The 19,825-nt window shown below is 36.2% G+C and overlaps 1 protein-coding gene across 1 annotated transcript in view; it reads right to left on the reverse strand.

The window, feature by feature from the left end:
- Positions 1 to 19,825, reverse strand: part of UBR3 (ubiquitin protein ligase E3 component n-recognin 3) — a 159,799-nt gene that overhangs the window by 60,988 nt on the left and 78,986 nt on the right. Inside the window, exons 21-24 of the mRNA XM_070422781.1 lie at positions 18,907 to 19,011; positions 17,270 to 17,443; positions 13,947 to 14,407; positions 8,431 to 8,519 (exon numbers count right to left, since the gene is read on the reverse strand). Coding sequence (XP_070278882.1) covers positions 8,431 to 8,519; positions 13,947 to 14,407; positions 17,270 to 17,443; positions 18,907 to 19,011 — 829 coding nt within the window. The remainder of the gene's footprint in view (positions 1 to 8,430; positions 8,520 to 13,946; positions 14,408 to 17,269; positions 17,444 to 18,906; positions 19,012 to 19,825) is intronic.

Consider the following 19,825-nt stretch of genomic DNA (forward strand, 5'->3'; position numbering starts at 1 on the left):
TTAAAATCATTTTTCTTGAAATAAAAAAAGAAAAAAGAAGAAAAATATGAACAATAAAATGGCAATAAATGCATATCTATCAACAATTGGTTCTAAAATCAAAATAAACGAACAAGGTATCTAATGAACAAAATAAAGTGATGAATAACATAGAATCAGAGGCAGAAACATGGAACAGACTGACAAATCTCAGAGGGAAGGGGTGAGTGGGTGTGGGAAGAAATTAACCAAAGATCTTATATATATACTAGAGGCCCGATGCACGAAATTCGTGCAAGAGTAGGCCTTCCATCCCCTGACTGCCGGCACCGGCTTCCTTCTGGCACCCGGGACCCAGGCTACCCTCCAGCCACCGGCAGGCACCTGGGACCCAGGCTTCCCTCACAGCCCCGACTTCATCCGGAAGGATGTCTATAAGGATATCTGGCCTAATTACCATATTATGCTTTTATTATTATAGATATGCATTACCTATGGACACAGACAATAGGTTGGTGAAGGGTTGGGATGGGGCAGGAACCGGGTGGGGGGGCAATAAAAGAAAAAGGGGCAACATCTGTAATACTCTCAACAATAAAGATTTTAAAAAATATATAAATAGAACCAGAGAGCTCAATGTCTATGAAAATAAGATTAATGAATCACAATAAATAGATTTCAAAAAAAAGTACCAAAGGCCATTAAGCTTTGACACGTGATTACTGTTTCTTAGGAAGAACTTTTTTTTTTTTTAAATATATTTTATTGATTTCTTTACAGAGAGGAAGGAAGAAGGATAGAGATTTAGAAACATTGATGAGAGAGAAACATTGATCAGCTGCCTCCCGCACACCCCCTATTGGGGATGTGCCCGCAACCAAGGTACATGCCCCTGACCGGAATCGAACCCGGGACCCCTCAGTCCGCAGACCAACGCTCCATCCAGTGAGCCAAACCGGTTATGGCAGGAAGAACTTTTTAGCACAGAAAAGAGGGGATGTGTCTGACTGTTCTCAAGTTCAAAGGAGAATAGAAAAATACCTGACTTAAAGTGACATGAAATAATTCAGTCTCACATTAAGTGCCAAAGAAATAGAATTTCTTGAACTCTACCTCACACACAAAGATAGCTTTCCTTTTTTTTCTTTTTCTTTTTGTTTTTGTTTTTTCTCTTTTTATGTTGTGGTACAATCCAGTTGAAACTTCAAAGAAATCCTAATACCAAAATGCTATATCAAAGAAGCTGCTACGTTTCATTTTCTAAACTTTTAAAAAGTAGGGCTTCACTGTGCTAAAGGAATGAAAATAAAACAGATGGCCATCTCTTTCATGTGTAGTAATTTTTATTTTAATTCTGACTTTAATAATTACAGATACTAATGTCCCTTTTTCTTCAAGAAAATAAAAAGATCCTGGTTTATTTCTTTAAAAAAGAGGAAAACCACTACTTCTATGTATTATTGGTAATTTATTATTGATTCTCTCATTCTGATACATTTGTAACACAGATTCTCTTCTACATTCTGAATTCCATCCTGGAACAATGACTTTAAATTTGCATACATTTAGATTCACTCTGTTGTAAAGTTCTATGGGTTTTGAAAAATGCATAGTGTTATGTATCCAACTTTATAGCATCATTCAAAATAATTTCACTGCTCTAAAAAAATCCCTTGTTTCACCTATTTAGTCCACCACCACACTCAACCCTGGCAACCACTGATTTGTTTATTGTCACTATGGTTTTGCCTTTTCCAAAATGTTACATAATTGGAAACATACAGTAGGTAGCCTTTTCAGACTGGTTAGTTTCACTAAGCAATATGCATTTAAGATTCATCCATATCTTGCATGGTCTGGTAGTTAATTCCCTCTTATTGCTGAATAGTATTCCATTGCATGAATGTACCACAGTTTGTTTATTCATCTACTGAAGAGTATCTTGGCTACTTCCAGTTTTGAGCAATTATGAGTAAAACTTCTATAATCATTCATGTGTAGATTTTTTTTACAGACATAAATTTTTACATTAGTTGGGTAAATACCTAGGAGCATAATGGCTGAATCATATCATAAAACTAAGTTTAGCCTTGTAGGAAAATGCCAAATTCCTAAACCAAAAAATTTCAAGAGAAAGAACTTTTTGTACTTTTAACTGGCAACACATGGGGGGAAAACCTGAGTTAATGTTAGATTTACATCCCTTTCACTGGATCTTTTTAAATTAACAGTTAATAGGTATTAAAAGCATATAAAGACTTATCTTCACAGAGTGGCTATGAAAGAGTAGATATACAGGGTGGGGCAAAAGTAGGTTTACAGTTGTTCATATGAAAAATAATACAATAATTAATAAATAATAATACAAGAATAAACTGAGAAATGACATATAAGAAAACCAATTTTTACCAGAGGCCAATCAATATAAACAAGTTTTAAGGTCCTTTAGAATCTCATCAATGTTATAATGAAATGACACTGAACAAAATGAATTATTTGAGGGCCTGCTGTATAATAATCCCTTTTAACTGTGTGAAAATAAATGTAAAAGGAGGTTAAGTAAATTACTCCAGGCAATTGAGGAGCTGAAATATGAACCTAGGCAACAAGCTCCAGAATCCATACTCATAACCACTGCACTATGCTACCTCTCCAATGAAGTACAGCCTTTAAAAATTATAGTTACTAAGAGTTTTAAAAATAATATAGAGATATTTTTACACTAAAATGTTGAGTAAAAAGGCATGATGCAAAATTGTTACTATACAGTATCACTAGTAATATACATGTGTTTGGATGGTAGGATTAAGGATAAAGTCTGTTCCTTCTTTATGCTTAAAATGAATTATGTCTAGGGTCAGAAAATAATTTCAAAACTAAATTCTTTATATTTGGAACAACTGAGTTCCAAATATAAAAATTGGTTGCATTTCAATCATCTCTATCTGATAAAACTTTAATGGATCAAGGTTATAATTTAATATCTTGACTTATACCTTTATAGCCAGTCAAAATAAATAAGGGGGCCCTAGCCAGTTTTTCTCAATGGTTAGAGCATCAGCTCACATACTGAAGGCTCTCAGGTTCGATTTTGGTCAAGGGCACATACCTTGGTTACAAGCTTCATCCCTGGCCCAGTCAGAGCACATGTGGGAGGCAACCAATCAATGTGTCTCTCTCTTATCTATGTTTCTCTCTCTGTGTGTCTGGGTCTCTCCTCCTCCCTTCCACTCTCTCTAAAGATCAATGGAAAAAAATATCCTGGGATTAACAAAAAACAAACAAACAAATAAAGGGGGTTAGTGAGCAGGAGAAAAAAAATGAAGTGAGTATCTTTATACAGGAAACTTGATAACTACAGAAAGGCATTAAACATCAAACTAGTTAAGAGTAGTATTCACAGAGCAGAAATCTGTTGCATTCAGAGAGAAAAGCTTTTGTCCTTAACTTCTTATCAAATGAAATTACTTGATTAGAGGATTTGAAAAGTACTATGTCTTATAAATTTGAAATATTCTGTATGCTGTCTTACTAGACTAAATATCTTAGGAAAACATTCCTCATACACAAAGATAAAGGCAAAATAAGAAAGAAGCAACCACAGAATGTTTACATTTCTGCAACACAGATAGGAAATAAGGCAAGAAGACAAAAGGAATTCTGACAAATGAAGCAGAGGACTGGACTAAGATTAAACTGTATCTGTACTACTGCCAGGTAGTTAAAAAGAAAAACCCTGTAAGGATACAAGCTAAGTTAGGAAATCTGGTAGCAAAAAAAATGTATTATTTTCTTATTTTTAATTATATGTGTTTTCTAAGATTCTATAATAACAATTTAATGCTTTTATATCAGAAATTTTAACTTCATACTAATTACAATAATTAGTAAGTATCTAATTCAAGATTGCAAACTAAACACAGGCTTTTGTTGCTCATTCCTTCTAAAAGAACACTGAAATAAAAGTAAAGAAGAAATATTCCTAAAAGAATATAGAAAAAGGATAGAGTTGTGAACGAGAATTGAACCAACCAACAAATAAGAGATGTCAATAAAATTTCTGAACAATCGGAAGAGATGGAGACATGCTGAAAGGTGAAAGAAAGCTATGAAAGCTGCAACCACTTGTGCATTATGAGAAAGTTACAGAAATGATCTATCCCTTTAAAAGTCCAACTAGGCTTAGAATCAGCCAGTGATCCAACAATAGGGATCGTAAGTATGAAGTGATTGTGAAAATATTATAATTAATTGAAAGACTATATATAGAACTCACTATTCAGCACTCAAGTCCTTCCTCAACATTGACTGAACAGAGCATTCAGGTGTCTTGGCATTTATCTCAGAAGAAAAAAAAGGGAAGGAGACAGGGAGGGAGAGACTATCCTTCTCCAAAGAAACTGAACAAGTTGCATGGAGAGCAATGGAGTTTCTAGGTAATTATTAACATACACGGGCTCAAACCAATCAGTGTGCCATTCTCCCACTCAAATCTAAGTCTGACAGTCAACACGTCTCACCCACATACACAGACTAGACAGAATAATAATGATCAGCCCTAACCAATTTGGCTCAGTGGATAGAGCGTCAGCCTGCGGACTGAAGCATCCTAGGTTCAATTCTGATCAAGAGCACGTGCCTCGGTTGCAGGCTCAATCCCTGGCCCTAGTCAGGGAGCACATGCTGAGGCAACCAATTAATGTGTCTTTCTCACATTGATGTTTCTCTCTGTGTGTCTCTCCCTTTCCTTTCCACTCTCTAAAAATCAATGGAAAAATATCCTCGGGTGAGGACTAACAAAAAAGAAAAACAAAACAAACAGAAAACAAAGAAGAACAAGGATCAAACCTATTTACACATCAGTAGAATAAACCTAAATTAGCTACCTAGAGTGATGGTGAACCTATGACACGCGTGTCAGAGGTGACACGCAAACTCAATTTTTTGGTTGATTTTTCTTTGTTACATGGCATTTAAATATATAAAATAAATATCAAAAATATAAGTCTTTGTTTTACTATGGTTGCAAATATCAAAAAATTTCTATATGTGACACGGCACAAGAGTTAAGTTAGGGTTTTTCAAAATGCTGACACGCCGAGCTCAAAAGGTTCGCCATCACTGACATAGACCATCTTTCCAGGACAATCAAGTATTATCAGGCAAGTGAGGAAAACTAGCAACATGAAAGACTAACAGATATTTTAAGTAATTCAGAAGGATAATTCAGAGAGAAGAGAGACATCTAACACATTCAGAAAAATGTGAGAAAAAAAATCTATAGACAAAATAAGAACAAGATGCTGGAAAGAAGAAATCTCTAAGCATGTAAAGCAAAAGAACACATGAGATAAAAGATAAAATATTAAAAGATCCAATATCCAACTAGTAGGACTCCCACAAAAAGAGAAGAAAGAAAAATACAGAAAATAATATTGTAATAGTTCTCTATTGCTGTTTAACAAATTACCCCAATATTCAGTGGCTTAAACCAACATTTATTATCTCACACAGTTTCTGAGGATCAGGAATCTAGGAGCAGCTTAGCGAGATGGTGCTGCCTTGGGTTCTGTCATAAGAATGTTAACAAAAAAACAGCTAGGCTGTGCCCATTTCTGGAAGTTCCACATCTAAGCTCACTCACATGACTATTGGCCAGAGGCCTCAGTCACTCACCACACAGTCTTCTCCATAGAGCTGTTCACAATATGGCAGCTGGCTTTCCCCAGAATGAGTAATCCAAAAGAGAGAAAGCAATCAAGACAGAAGCCACAGTGTCTTTTAAAACTTAACCTCAAAAATGACATATCTCACTTCTAGCATATTCCGATGGTTAAGTACACCAATTCTGGTGCAATTTGGCGGAAGAGTTCACATGGCATAAATATCAGGAGGCATGGATCATTGAGGGTCACCTTGGAGGATGACTGTTATACTACTATCAAGAAAATCATAGGAAAAATTTTTCTCAGAGCTTCAGAGATATAAATCGTCAGATTAAAAGGCCATTAAGTACTAAAGAGAATAAAAAAAGATCTACCTAGATACAAATCATAAAATCTCATACCTCTAAGAATCAGACAACTGTAAAAGTGTCACAGAAAAGGAGGGGGGGATGCTCAGCTACGAAAAAATAAAAAGAAAACTCCCACCAGACTTCTCATCAAATGAATAATAAAAAGACAAGGGAGTATTGCCTTAACAGTTGTGACAGAAAATGTGTATCAACCTAGAATTCTACATTCATCCAAATGAATAATCAAGCATGAGAGCAAATTGAGGTCCCATCCAGAAATATAAAGAATTAGAAAGATTAGCCTCCACACAAGCATTATTAGGAATATACTTGAGGCTACATTCCTATAAAACAAGACCAAAAAAACGAGATAATATAAGATGTAGGAAACTCTAGATCAACCCTACAAGAGAAAAATTCCAAGGCAATGGCTGTACAGTATGTCTACAAAGCAAATGGACCAGACTGGAACAGAATAACAGAAAAAGGACAATATCATTGAGTAGAATAATAGAGATGCCATAAAGATATATTAGTTAAGACAAAAGTGTAGTTGAAAACCTCAGGAAAAACAAAAGACAATATAACAAAGTAATAGCCCAAATAGAAATGAGTAAAAGGTGGTATGGTTTTAGCAGTTGAGAGAGCTATAAGAAAAGAGGCTATATACTAAACACAATTTCCTTAAAGTGGTCCAGGTGTCAGACCACTGAACTCAAAAAAAGTAAATGTATTCTAGCACGCTACTTCGTTAGCCCTGTACTCAACAACATTCAAAAGGCCATATTAATTGTTTTTAACTTTTAGAGTCAAGCTTTAGATGAAAGACTTGATTGCAAATGTAAAACAAGCCGAAACCGGTTTGGCTCAGTGGATAGAGCGTCGGCCTGCGGACTGAAAGGTCCCAGGTTCGATTCCGGTCAAGGGCATGTACCTGGGTTGCGGGCACATCCCCAGTGGGAAATGTGCAGGAGGCAGCTGGTCGATGTTTCTCTCTCATCGATGTTTCTAACTATCTCTCTCCCTTCCTCTCTGTAAAAAATCAATAAAATATATTTTTAAAAAAAAATGTAAAACAAAATGTTAGCAAACTTGACAATTTAAAAGTAAACAAGTAACTACCCTGGCCAGTGTGGTTCAGTTGGTTGGGCATCATCCCATGCATCAGAAGGTTGCAGGTTCAATTTCCGGTAAGGGCACATGCCAGGGTTGCAGACTAGATCCCCAGTAGGAGGCGTGCAGGAGGCAGCCGATCCATGTTTCTCTCATATGGATGTTTATCTTTCTCCCTCTCCCTTCCTTTCTCTCTAATAATCCATTTTTTAAAAAATATTTTTTTTAAAGTAAACAAGTAACTGTTAAAAGGTGGAAGACAGAGATGAGAAAAATAAGAAAGATAGTGCTTATTAGTTCATTTTATATAAGGAGTATGAAGAAACTGATTATAGATACAACAATTAATAAATATTATAATTATATTTAATATGTGAAAAACAAAAAATATAATTATCAATATTTGGAAAGAAGTAAAAGAAGAGATGGAGAAAGGGAATGTAGTGTCAATAAACTAAATTCTTATCTATCATATAAGAAAGTCAACCGATATTAAGTTAATCCAAAATACAGAATTTAAATATTCTTTACATCAAAGTTATATCCTGAACATAAACTCCACTGTTGATGGTTTAGAAGATACTATGCTACATCCGGACTGACCCCGCTCCACACCTTTTCATTGGTTATGTGTGCTTTTGTGCATAAAAGTGCATGAGAATGTATATGCATATGTGACTGCATATATGTATACGCATTTCAACTAAATGCCAGACTTTATTTTTTTTCAGCATTTTTGTCTAAAAACATCACTGGATTGCAAGAAGTGGTCAGGGAAGAAAATATCCAGGTTGATGAAAGACTAAGATTAATTGAGATTTAATCTATTTCTCCAATGTTTGTAAAAGATTACTCAAACCAACCTACCATCATACAGGAAAATGGCATTGCCTCTCATTGTACAAATGCAAATGAAGTGAGAAGTGCACCTAGTTTCAAGTAATGCTGAAAGGTGGCAGAAGGAGGAAGCACTAGATGTATCTGAAACTGTTTAAGGATCTTGAAATAATTTCACTTACACAAAAAAATCAGAATAAGTAAATGCATTATCGTGAACCTCACAAATCTAAAAGAAAATTTAACAGAAGAGAACAGTGGGAAGAAACTATTGCTACCATCAGGAAGAGCTTTCTAACTGCAGCTACTCAACAACAGAATGTACCTCCTATAATAAAAATCTGATCTTCTATCAATCCATTGTTTAAGTAAAGAACAGAAATAATCTCCCTGTAATGTTTAAAACTTATGGAAGATTAGACTAAATAGTCCCCAAAATAGTAACTGTAATTATGAAAGTTCTAAATTAATAAAGTTTGACTTACCAACATCCATTGCAGTTTCCATAAAGCTTTTTTGTCGTGAAGCAAACTCTGCAAGCAATTTTTGCTGCCTCTCTCTAGCCTTTTGTCGCCTAGATTAAACAGAAATAAAGTGATAAGTACCAGGCATGCTAAGCTTAGCATGCTAAGGCTTACTTGCTATCTTTCAGGAGTATATGATGTATGAAAAGGCCTTTGTACACAGTTAACAGCAACATGAACTTGGGATCTAATGATTGATTTTTAACTTAAACAAAATGTTAACTTTCTTATTTGAAAAGCTGTATTGTGATTATATAAGAAAGTGCCCTTATGTCTAGAAAATACACACTAAAGTATTTCAGGGTAAAGCAAGTTACTCTGAAATAATCCAGGAAGTTCTTTGTACTATCCTTGAAATATTTCTGTAAGTTTGAGATTTCTTTAAAATAAAAAGGTTTGGGGAAAACCAAGATGGCGGCATAGGTAAACACCGGAAATTGCTGCCTCGCACAACCACTTCAAAACTACAACTAAAGACAAAACAGACATCACCCAGAACCACAGGAAGGACAGCTGAGTGGAAATTCTACAACTAGAAGGAAAGAGAAAAGCACACTGAGACTCAGAGGAGGTGAGGAAGTAAAGTGCAGAGGTACAGAGGCACGCGTGTGGAAAGGGCTGGCAACGGAGGACGCCGGTGTCTTTTTCAATCGGGAGGGAGTCTCAAGCTCCCGACGGCCCTGACTCCAGTTCCAGGCGAGTCTCTGGGGACCCAGACTCATACAGGGAGAAACTGGACTGTCTGGCAGCAGGCAGAACTCGAGGGCAGCTTTCTCAGAGGTGCTCGCAGCGATTTCCGCGGGACACTGAGACCCAGGGGCCTCTTAGGGCAGGACTGAGGATCAGCCATAGCTGCTTGCTCCGCCCTGTTGATTCCCTGAGACGCCCCACCCAAGCTGTGCATAGAGGCTTTTGCATATGAAAGGCCTGGCCCTTTGCAATCTGAAAATTACCTAACAAACTGCAGCTGGTCAGAGAGAACCAGAACATCCAAAAGAAGGCTCAAGGCCCCAGAGCAGCTTGCATTGCTTCACAGCTGGGCCTCATCTGAGCACCTCCAAACCCCAAACAAGGAAGAGGAATCTGCGGATTTCTCCATAGCTCCTGCTGGGTAGCCTAAGGCAGAGGCTAAATTAGCACCTCCTTAGAGATCCAAGAGCCAGTGTACCCAGTGGTCAGAGTGGGACCATCCAGATTACAACTCCTCAGGCCTATAAGGGACACACTCAGGGGGCAGACTCAGTGAGCACCAAAGCCCCACTGAAGCAAGTCTTGCCCCAGAAGAGTGTCTCTAGCACAGAAGTTCTCCCACTGTAGACACAGCTGATTCTGACAGACAATTGGCCTGGAGATCAATTCCTCCCAGTGATACCTACAACAATCAAGGCTCAACTTCAACAAGACTGTGCACACAGCCCACAAAGGGGTGCACCAAGAGTGTCCACCTCAGGTAATTGGGGAGGCTGAGCCACTGGGCACGATAGGACACCTAGCACACAAAGCCACTCTATCAACACAGGAAAGCAGCCAAAATGCGGAGACAAAGAAACAGATCACAAATGACAGAAATGGAGAAAAGCAAACTACTGGAAATAGAGTTCAAAACCACGGTTATAAAGTTTTTCAAGAATTTTCTAGAAACCGCTGATAAATTTAGTGAGACCCTCGAGGATATGAAAAAGGACCAACTAGAAATTAAGCATACACTGACTGAAATAAAGAATAATATACAGAGATCCAACAGCAGACAAGAGGATCCCAAGAATCAAGTCAAAGATTTGAAATATGAAGAAGCAAAAAATACCCAAACGGAAAAGCAAAAAGAAAAAAAGAATCCAAAAATATCAAGATAGTGTAAGGAGCCTCTGGGACAACTTCAAGTGTACCAACATCCGAATTATAGGGGAGCCAGAAGAAGAGAGAGAGCAAGATATTGAAAACCTATTTAAAGAAATAATGACAGAAAACTTCCCCTACCTGGTGAAAGAAATAGACTTACAAGTCCAGGAAGCGCAGAGAACCCCAAACAAAAGGAATCCAAAGAGGATCACACCAAAACACATCATAATTAAAATGCCAAGGGCAAAAGACAAAGAGAAAATCTTAAAAGCAGCAAGAGAAAGAGGCTCAATTACCTACAAGGGAATACCCATACGACTGTCAGCTGATTTCTCAACAGAAACTATGCAGGCCAGAAGGGAGTGGCAAGAAATATTCAAAGTGATGAATAGCAAGAACCTACAACCAAGATTACTTTATCCAGCAAAGCTATCATTCAGAATTGAAGGTCAGATAAAGAGCTTCACAGATAAGGAAAAGCTAAAGGAGTTCATCACCACCAAACCAGTATTATATGAAATGCTGAAAGGTATCCTTTAAGAAGAGGAAGAAGAAGAAAAAGGTAAAGATACAAACTATGAACAACAAATATGCATCTATCAACAAATGAATCTAAGAATCAAGTGAATAAATAACCTGATGTACAGAATGAACTGGTGATTATAATAGAATCAGGGACATAGAAAGGGAACGGACTGACTATTCTTGGGGGGAAAAGGGGTGTGGGAGATGCGGGAAGAGACTGGACAAAAATCGTGCACCTATGGATGAACATAGTGGGTGGGGAGTGAGGGCGGAGGGCAGGGTGGGAGCTGGAAGGAGGGGAGTTATGGGGGGAAAAAGAGGAACAAATGTAATAATCTGAACAATAAAGATTTAATTAAAAAATAAAATTAAATAAAAATTAAAAATAAAATAAAATATATTCCGTAAGAGAATATTTCAAAAAACAAATCCACATATCAAACATAAGAAAGCCTCAAATGTAACTGCTTGGCACTAGAATTAAAATGCATTTCTATTCTGCCACAACCACATGAGCCCGGAAGACTAAGCTCTAGATCAGTATGGCTGTCACCTTGATTTTAGCCTGTGAGACTGAGCTGAGAACCCAGTCACACAATGTCTGGACTTGAACATATAGAAACAGTGAGTAAATAAATGGGTATCGCTTTAAGCTGCTAAAAAAAAAAAATGTATATCTATACTAGCTTTCTATAATTTCTGGGGGGAGGGGAGAAGTGTCATTGTTATTTTTTCCTTTCATTGTTAATTTTTCTTAATGTAGGTTATTCTTTTCTAAAATTGGGCACAGATATGAATAAAAACATAAACAAGTTCTGGCAGATTCAGTACAACTCAAGAATTTTCCATTATTACCCCAGAGGTGGAGACACTGAGATTGCATAACCATCTAAGGTTTCCTATTTGTATCTAGTTTTCTATGGAGTTAATCTATTATGAAAGTGATGACAAATTTGTCTATAGATCAGGTACTTAGGAATGGATCATCATTAAATGCTTGTGAACTACTCTGCCCTTATTATAAAACTTTATCCCAAAGCCAAAATAAACTGAGAAAAGATAATGTGAGAAGCATAGTGAGATTCAAATAGATTCATCTAAATTCTTAGCTGTCTGCTATAGAAATAGTTTCAACTCTTTGTCAATACCATCACTGCTCAAAGTAACTAAAGTCCATTACAAAGAAAGTCTTGGAATTTTTTTTAGAATATTATTTATTATAATAGCATTAGAGCTTTTGTAAAAATAGCATCTGAACTATGTTCTCCAGTATCATGTCTATTGAATAATAATAACAAAATGTTTTTAACAAAATAAAACAAACTTTGACTCAGATGTTTATCTTCCTTAAAAAAAAAAAAACCAACACATTATGCTATAACCAAAAAAAAAATCACCAATTTAGAAAAGACTAACAAAAATAAAAATTTAACTCATTTTGACCTTATGATTTTATCAGATCCATTAAATTCTAGGAAGTTACTAATTCAAAATTAATGAACTGTCATCTAAATTGTTACAATCTATAATAATAAAAGCATAATATGCTAATTAGATCAGACGTCCTTCCAGTTGACCTTTAGGACGAAGCCGGGGCTGCGAGGGAAGCTCGGGTCCTGGGTGCCAGAGGGAATCCGGTGCTGGCAGCTGGGGGAAGGAAGGCCTACTCTTGCACAAATTTCGTGCATCAGGCCTCTATTTCCTATTATAAAGTACTATGAGAAATCTGGACTTTCCTAAATTCATAATATACCAAAGCCTTTTATGTATACTTGTAACAAATTATCTGTAATGAAATCACATCAGCAATAAAGTACAACTACATATGTGACTAAAATTGCTCCTGATACAGTTACCAAAGATGACTTTCTAACTATATGGTCAAACAGAACAGCCAATCTTCTCTGAATTTTTGCAGCACTTAAAAATGTTGAGAAGTTTCTTCCTTCCTGAACCTCCTCATGCCTGCTCTAATGCCACTCTCTGAAGTTCTCCTATTCTACTCTAGCCATCCCTTTTCAGTCACTTTTGTGGGTACTCCTTCCTCAGTCACTCCCTTTAATGTTTTCTCCTTGAGTCCTATATTATGTGTTCTCTTACTGTACACACTCTTCCATATACAAGGCTTTAATTATTATTTATGTGCCCAAATCTGTAGCTATAACTCAGAATTCTCCCCTACAAGTCAAATTTATTTGACTGGACATCTTCACTTGGATGTTTCTCTTAAACTCAGTAATGGACAAACCTGAGCACATCAATTTTACTGCTAAGCCTGAGCCTCCTGCTAGCCGCCCTTATCTTGGTAAAAAGGAAAATCATCCAAGAAAGATTTTTTTTAAATTTATAAATATCAGGATTTAACAACAAATTAAAAGCAATCTAAAGTTCCAAAAGCTAGAGTCATAAGTATGTTTTAAAACAGTGATGGTGAACCTTTTGAGCTCAGCGTGTCAGCATTTTGAAAAACCCTAACTTAACTCTGGTGCCGTGTCACATATAGAAATTTTTCGATATTTGCAACCATAGTAAAACAAAGACTTATATTTTTGATATTTATTTTATGTATTTAAATGCCATTTAACAAAGAAAAATCAACCAAAAAAATGAGTTCACGTGTCACTTCTGACACGCGTGTCATAGGTTCGCCATCACTGTTTTAAAACATTCCTTGTTTAATAATCAGTAATCACACACTGAAAAGAGTGAAAAGGACCAAAAGGAACTAAAATAGTCCAATTTTTATTTTGAGATATATTTAAAATATATTTTTTAAATTTTCTGTTCTCATTTAAAGTTAAATTGATAGAAGTTTTTGAAAACAGCAGAAGATTTATTAGATTCCCATGGTAATTACAGAAGTAGCAATTTTCCACAGGGGCCTACAAATTTAAGGCAGTAATTTATGCTGGGGTCAGAAACCTTGTTTTCTCAACAACTAACTCAAGCATACTACACACACAAGCACCAACGACATTTGGTTCCATTTATCTTACAAAACATTAAGCTATGATTATACCTACTAAACATCCAGGTCCTCAGCCAATAAGGGAAGCTATATCAAATCTTGAACTGTACCATTCATGTTAAAAACAGTAAAAATAAAAAATTACCTTTCTTCTTTGTCCAATGTTTTCTTCTCTGCTGCAGTGACTTTTCTGGGTGGTACAGGAGGGGTCACTTTTCTACATATCTCTTCAATGATACGTTTGTTCATTCTGCTTTGCAATGCAGCTTTTAGTAAAATTCTTTCTACTGCAGTTATACCATCTCCATGACTATATTTAGGAATTTCTGGTTGGATCAAAATTTCTATGTCATCAAGCCAAGGAGGATAGTAGGAGTTTTGTTTTCCTGAGAGTTTGTGGTGAAGTTTAATTAGCAAAGACAATATACTTTCTTTAATTTCCAAAATGGCTGTAGTTAACTGTGGAGCTGAACCAGGAGCAGACCATTTACTTGAAGTTTTAGGACGAACCACCTGATTTGCTTCATTGCTGCTACGATTGATGATCTCCTGAAACTTCTTTCTACGCTCTGCTACTAAGCTGAAAACTTGGGCTGTACCAGAATTCTACCATTAAAAAAGAAAAAGAAAGAAATCAAAGAAGTTATTCAGTGTCAAGTTTAAAAACATATTAGTACTACATTTTCCAAAGGGAATGTTCAAAGTTTCATGCAGATATGTTTCAATAGATTTTCTTTTTAAGAAATCTGCCTCTTCACCTCTCTTTCCTACATGCACTTAGACCCACTCAATCTGAAAATAACAATGAAGAGGAGAAAGGAGATAATCCAAGATAACAACTCTTTTGCAACCTCCTGAATCTTCTATCTACTAGAGAAAACAGACTAAGCTTGAGTAGTATCTATAGTCATATTAAAGAGGAATCATAAATTAAGTTCCTCATCAGTTTAAAAAAAGAAAAGCTGTTCTACCCAATATTCATCAAGAATACCATATTTGCCGAAACCGGTTTGGCTCAGTGGATAGAGCGTCGGCCTGTGGACTGAAGGGTCCCAGGTTCGATTCCGGTCAAGGGCATGTACCTGGGTTGCAGGCACATCCCCAGTGGGAGATGTGCAGGAGGCAGCTGATCGATGTTTCTCTCTCATCAATGTTTCTGACTCTCTATCTCTCTCCCTTCCTCTCTGTAAAAAAATCAATAAAATATATTTAAAAAAAAAAAAAAAAAAAAAGAATACCATATTTGCCCTAGCTAGTTTGGCTCACTGGATAGAGCATCAGCGCAGACTTAAATGTCCCAGGTTCAATTCTGGTCAAGGGTTGACCTTGGCTGCAGGCCTGAACCCCTGGCCACACCAGCCCTGCCACCCAACGGGCACATGCAGGTGACAACCAATCGATTCTCTCTCACATCAACGTTTCTGTCTATGTTTCTCCCCCTCCCTTCCACTCTCTCTAAAAATCAATGGAGCTCAGCTGGCATGGCTCAGTGGTTGAGCATCAACTTATAAAACAGAAGGTCACAGTTTGATTCCCAATCAGGGCACATGCCCAGGTTGCAGGCTCGATCCCCAGTGTAGGGCGTACAGGAGGTAGCTGATCAATGATTCTCTCTCATCATTGATGTTTGTGTCTCTTTCCGTCTCCCTTACTCTCTGAAATCAATAAAAATATATTTAAAAAAAATAAAAATCAATGGAAAAATATCCTCAGGTGAGGGTTTAAAAAAAAAAAGAATACTATACTCTACTAATTTCTAAAAAACTGCCATATTTTCCAGTGAAGAAAATTATAAATTAATTTTTTCTACGCTAATAAATATGAATTGCTAATTAATTTCATTTTTAAGGAACTTCAAAAGTTTGAAAATTATTTCTAACATATGCTTAAAGTTATTAATATGAAATATAAAGATGGAAAATCAAATTTATCTGTTTCATATTTGAGTATCACTATCATTTGTTATTTGAACAGATTTTTAAAAACCATTTTTTTCAATGTATTGTCTAAATAGCCTTTACCCTAAAGCTGTCAAACTGAATTAGAGCTCTTAGAAATCATTTTTAATTAAGACACACGTCAGTTTAATACATTTCATTGATTTTTTAAGCAAGAATAAAAACAATGCTCCAATGCTTTGATGAGTTAAATTATAATATACACTATTTTTCAACATCCAAACTGTTTTTCTAATTTTTTTAATCCTCACCCCAGGATATTTTTCCATTGATTTTTTTTTAGAGTGGAAGAGAGGGGGGAGGGGAAAAGAGAGAGAGCAAAAGAGAGAGAGAGAGAGAGAGAGAGAGAGAGAGAAACATCTATGTGAGAGAGACACATGGATTAGTTGCCTCCCACGTATGCCTTGACAGGCCCCCGACCCAGGCTGGGGATCGAGCCTACAAGCAAGGTATGTGCCCTTGACTGGGAATCGAACCCACAACCCTTTGGTCCTTGGGCTTATGCTTTAACCACCTCGCCAATTTGTTTTTCAAAATACTCTCTACCAGCCTAAGAGGCAAAAGCTGCCTCTTAGAAAGATTCCAATATTTTAATAAAAACTCTTTATGATATTCACAGCAAGAACATGTTGTCAAAGGCAAAGAAATCTCTGACCACAGGACTCTACTATGAGAAATGCCTGATTCAATGTTCCCTACTCACAAAAATATAGATTGTAGGCATTAGGTGTTTAAGTTTAGTTATTTGACATGTCACTGCAATATATTTCATTTCTGCTTTTTAAAAATTAATTAAGCTACATGCAATGAGGCTGATTTCCAAAATGAATCCAAATACACAATATATAGAGTTTAAGTTTTGAGAGCTTATTTTATCAAAGTTAATTAATTGCCATAATAAAAAAATTATAAATGGGCATGCTGCCGGCAATTAAACATTTAATTTATTTTGATTTAGAAAACATTTATTTTTAAGTTGTTAGTAACAATGCTAAATGTAAACAGACCCAAATGTGCTGCTCATAATTGATGTAAAATACTTCTAATACTACCAAGAAAAACCCACTATTAAGCACTCAGTATTATTTTTTTAAGTTCAATAATATGAATTTCCTTTAAAATTATACCTAAATCACTATATTAAAAACACACACATATACATTAAAGAAACACCTCTTTAAATTTAACCATATTAATTAAACATACATATACACACACAAATACTTCAGTGTTTTTCCACATTTCCAGTTAAAGCCGTATTGCTAGTTAATGCAAATATCACATACATCTACCTCTCTTTGAAGAACTTTAGGCCTTCGTGAACTCTGGCAGATTAAAGGAAAAAGAGAGGTGAAGCTGCTTAGATATATCAGAGAAAATAAAAGACAATTTATAGTTACCTACAACCACATTTATTTTTCTTTTGGATATCACAGGATGACCTAAACAATGTATCTGTCCAAACATAACATAAAGCGTTTCCTTTTTTCTTTCTCCCTTCCACACTTACTTGTAAAGAACCCAAGCTATCAGAGCTGGTACTTGCAGGTGAGTCTCTCTTCACTTCAGGAGCAGTCTCTGGAACTCTCACTCTAACATAGTTTATAAAGTGCCGCATGTTGGCTACTAAATTACTGCCAGGAAACCAACTGTCATGACAACGTTCTGGTCCACACACTGATGCCTAAAACATAAACATAATGAATATCAAGCCTTGTCAAGTCAGGTCTAAGGTACAAGGGAGGTGTAACAAGCCCAAATAATCATCCACTGTCTGTCATATTCTTAAATCCCCATAGCCTCATCCACAAATTATAAAGTGCTAATAAAACCAAATTCAAACACAAAATACAAGAATAAATTTTTCAATACTAATATGGGTAAATTCCAAGGAAGTCAGCTAAATTTCTCCTGAAAAGTACATTTTAAATCCGAAAATACTTAACGTACAGAATATTTTTCATCACTCGTTAGCAGCAACTCATTATATAGCCAAATAATGGTAATATGGAATAACTGTAGAAGAAAGTGTGAAAAATCAACTAAAAGTCTGACCTAGTCTTAGAGGAATCTTAATGATCCTTTAATATCTATGGGAGAATATATGTTGATTCAACTGCCTAGTCTTTTTACTTGGTTTGTTTTTTTGTTTTTGTTTTTTTTTGCTGTTGTGTTGTATTTTGTCTTTTTGAAGGGAGGGAATGAGGAAGCCTTTTATTTTAAAATCAATTTGTAGAAACAATTGCTTTTATGGAATGATACTTTTAAAAGTCCTGAAAGATCTTAACTTGTATACTTAAGTACTTTAAACATCCTATGTAAAAAAAGGTTAATATGCAAATCGACCCAACGGTGGAACGACCGCTCACTATGACGCACACTGACCATAAGGGGGCAGATGCAGGAGCTGCCCCCTGGTGGTCAATGCGCTCCCACAGGGCGAGCACCACTCTCAGCCAGAAGCCAGGCTCACAGCTGGCAAGCGCAGCAGCGATGGCCAGAGCCTCTCCCACCTCCACGCAGCACTAAGGATATTCAAGTGCCGGCTCAGACCCACTCCCCGCGGGCCTAAGCCATCAGTCGGACATCTCCCAGGGCTCCTGGACTGCGAGAGGGTGCAAGTCAGGCTGAGAGACCTCCTCCCCCCACTACCTGCCAAATGCAAGAATTTCATGTACCGGGCCTCTAGTTCTCCCATAAAACACCATTCACTTCACTAACTTAATTTCATGTACCGGTCCTCTAGTTCTCCCATAAAACACCATTCACTTCACTAACTTAAAATCTTTACCCAAAAAATTTGCTTCTCAAAAATAATCCCTAATCAAATTATTAGACTTTCTAGACTGAACTGATTATTACCAGTAATCAATGTTATTACCATAACACCAAAAATTCATTAACTACTTTTCTCAGGTCTACAGATTATGAATTTACCAATTTCAAATTCAATAATTCTACAAGTAGAGTATAATGTATCAGTGAAACTGCTAAAAACCCCTGAATTTAAATATCAAAAAGGGCCTTTTCCAGTAGTTGTTAAGATCATATATAAGATGATTTTGTAAATACATTTCAAGATGACATATTACCTTTATTAAGGAATGTTATAAACTTTAATGTCTAAAAATGTATGAAATTACTTACCTCTTCATCTGATTCCTCATCAGCTGAATTTTCAAGTCCTAATTCAATCAGATATAAAACCATGCAGAGTACATGTTCTGACAGATTTTGATGATCCATTAAAATCTTTAAAAAGGGAAAAAAATGCCTCATAATTACTTTTTTCCACAAAATATATTACATTTAATATCCAAAAACATTTTAATGTCATAGATTAAAAAAATAAACATATTATAAGTATATAGCATGATCAAACATGTAATAAAGCTACATCTTGGTGAAAAGACAAACTAAACCAAAAATACAAGTTCCCATGCAAGCTCACAGTATTTTTTTTTTTTACAGAAAGAAAGGGAGAGGGACAGAGAGTTAGAAACATCGATCAGCTGCCTCCTGCACACTCCCTACTGGGTATGTGCCTGCAACCAAGGTACATGCCCTTGACCGGAATCGAACCTGGGACCCTTGACTCTGCAGGCCGACGCTCTATCCACTGAGCCAAACCGGTTAGGGTGATCACACAGTATTTTAAGCAATATCTAAAAATAAGAGTTCACTGATTTCCTAAAGGTTAACACATTAAACAGTCCACTAAATCCATTATTATAAATATACTAGTATCTGAAAAAAATAACAAGAATATTTTACATCCTAATTTGCTGACACTCTTCTACTGATGACAAGGATATCAGAGCAGCAGAAGTGGGTTGAAGGCTGGGAGGCAACAGAAGTCATCCTTTTAATCTGCTACTTTATAAAGGAAACCAAGGCTCAGCCACACATTCAGTTAGTGTAAGCAAAACTAGAACACAGATTTCAGACTCCCAAAGATTATCTACCATTACTACACTGCCTCCTCTTGATACATAAAATATTACTAAATTCAAGTAAATTTTGGCTTGAAATCCTGTGACATTCCATCTTACAGCTTCAATTTCAT

The sequence above is a fragment of the Myotis yumanensis genome, unplaced genomic scaffold (genome assembly GCF_028538775.1).
Source record: "Myotis yumanensis isolate MYYU_CA2020_CCGP unplaced genomic scaffold, mMyoYum1.0.hap1 SCAF_8, whole genome shotgun sequence".
NCBI classification, from domain to species: Eukaryota; Metazoa; Chordata; class Mammalia; order Chiroptera; family Vespertilionidae; genus Myotis; species Myotis yumanensis.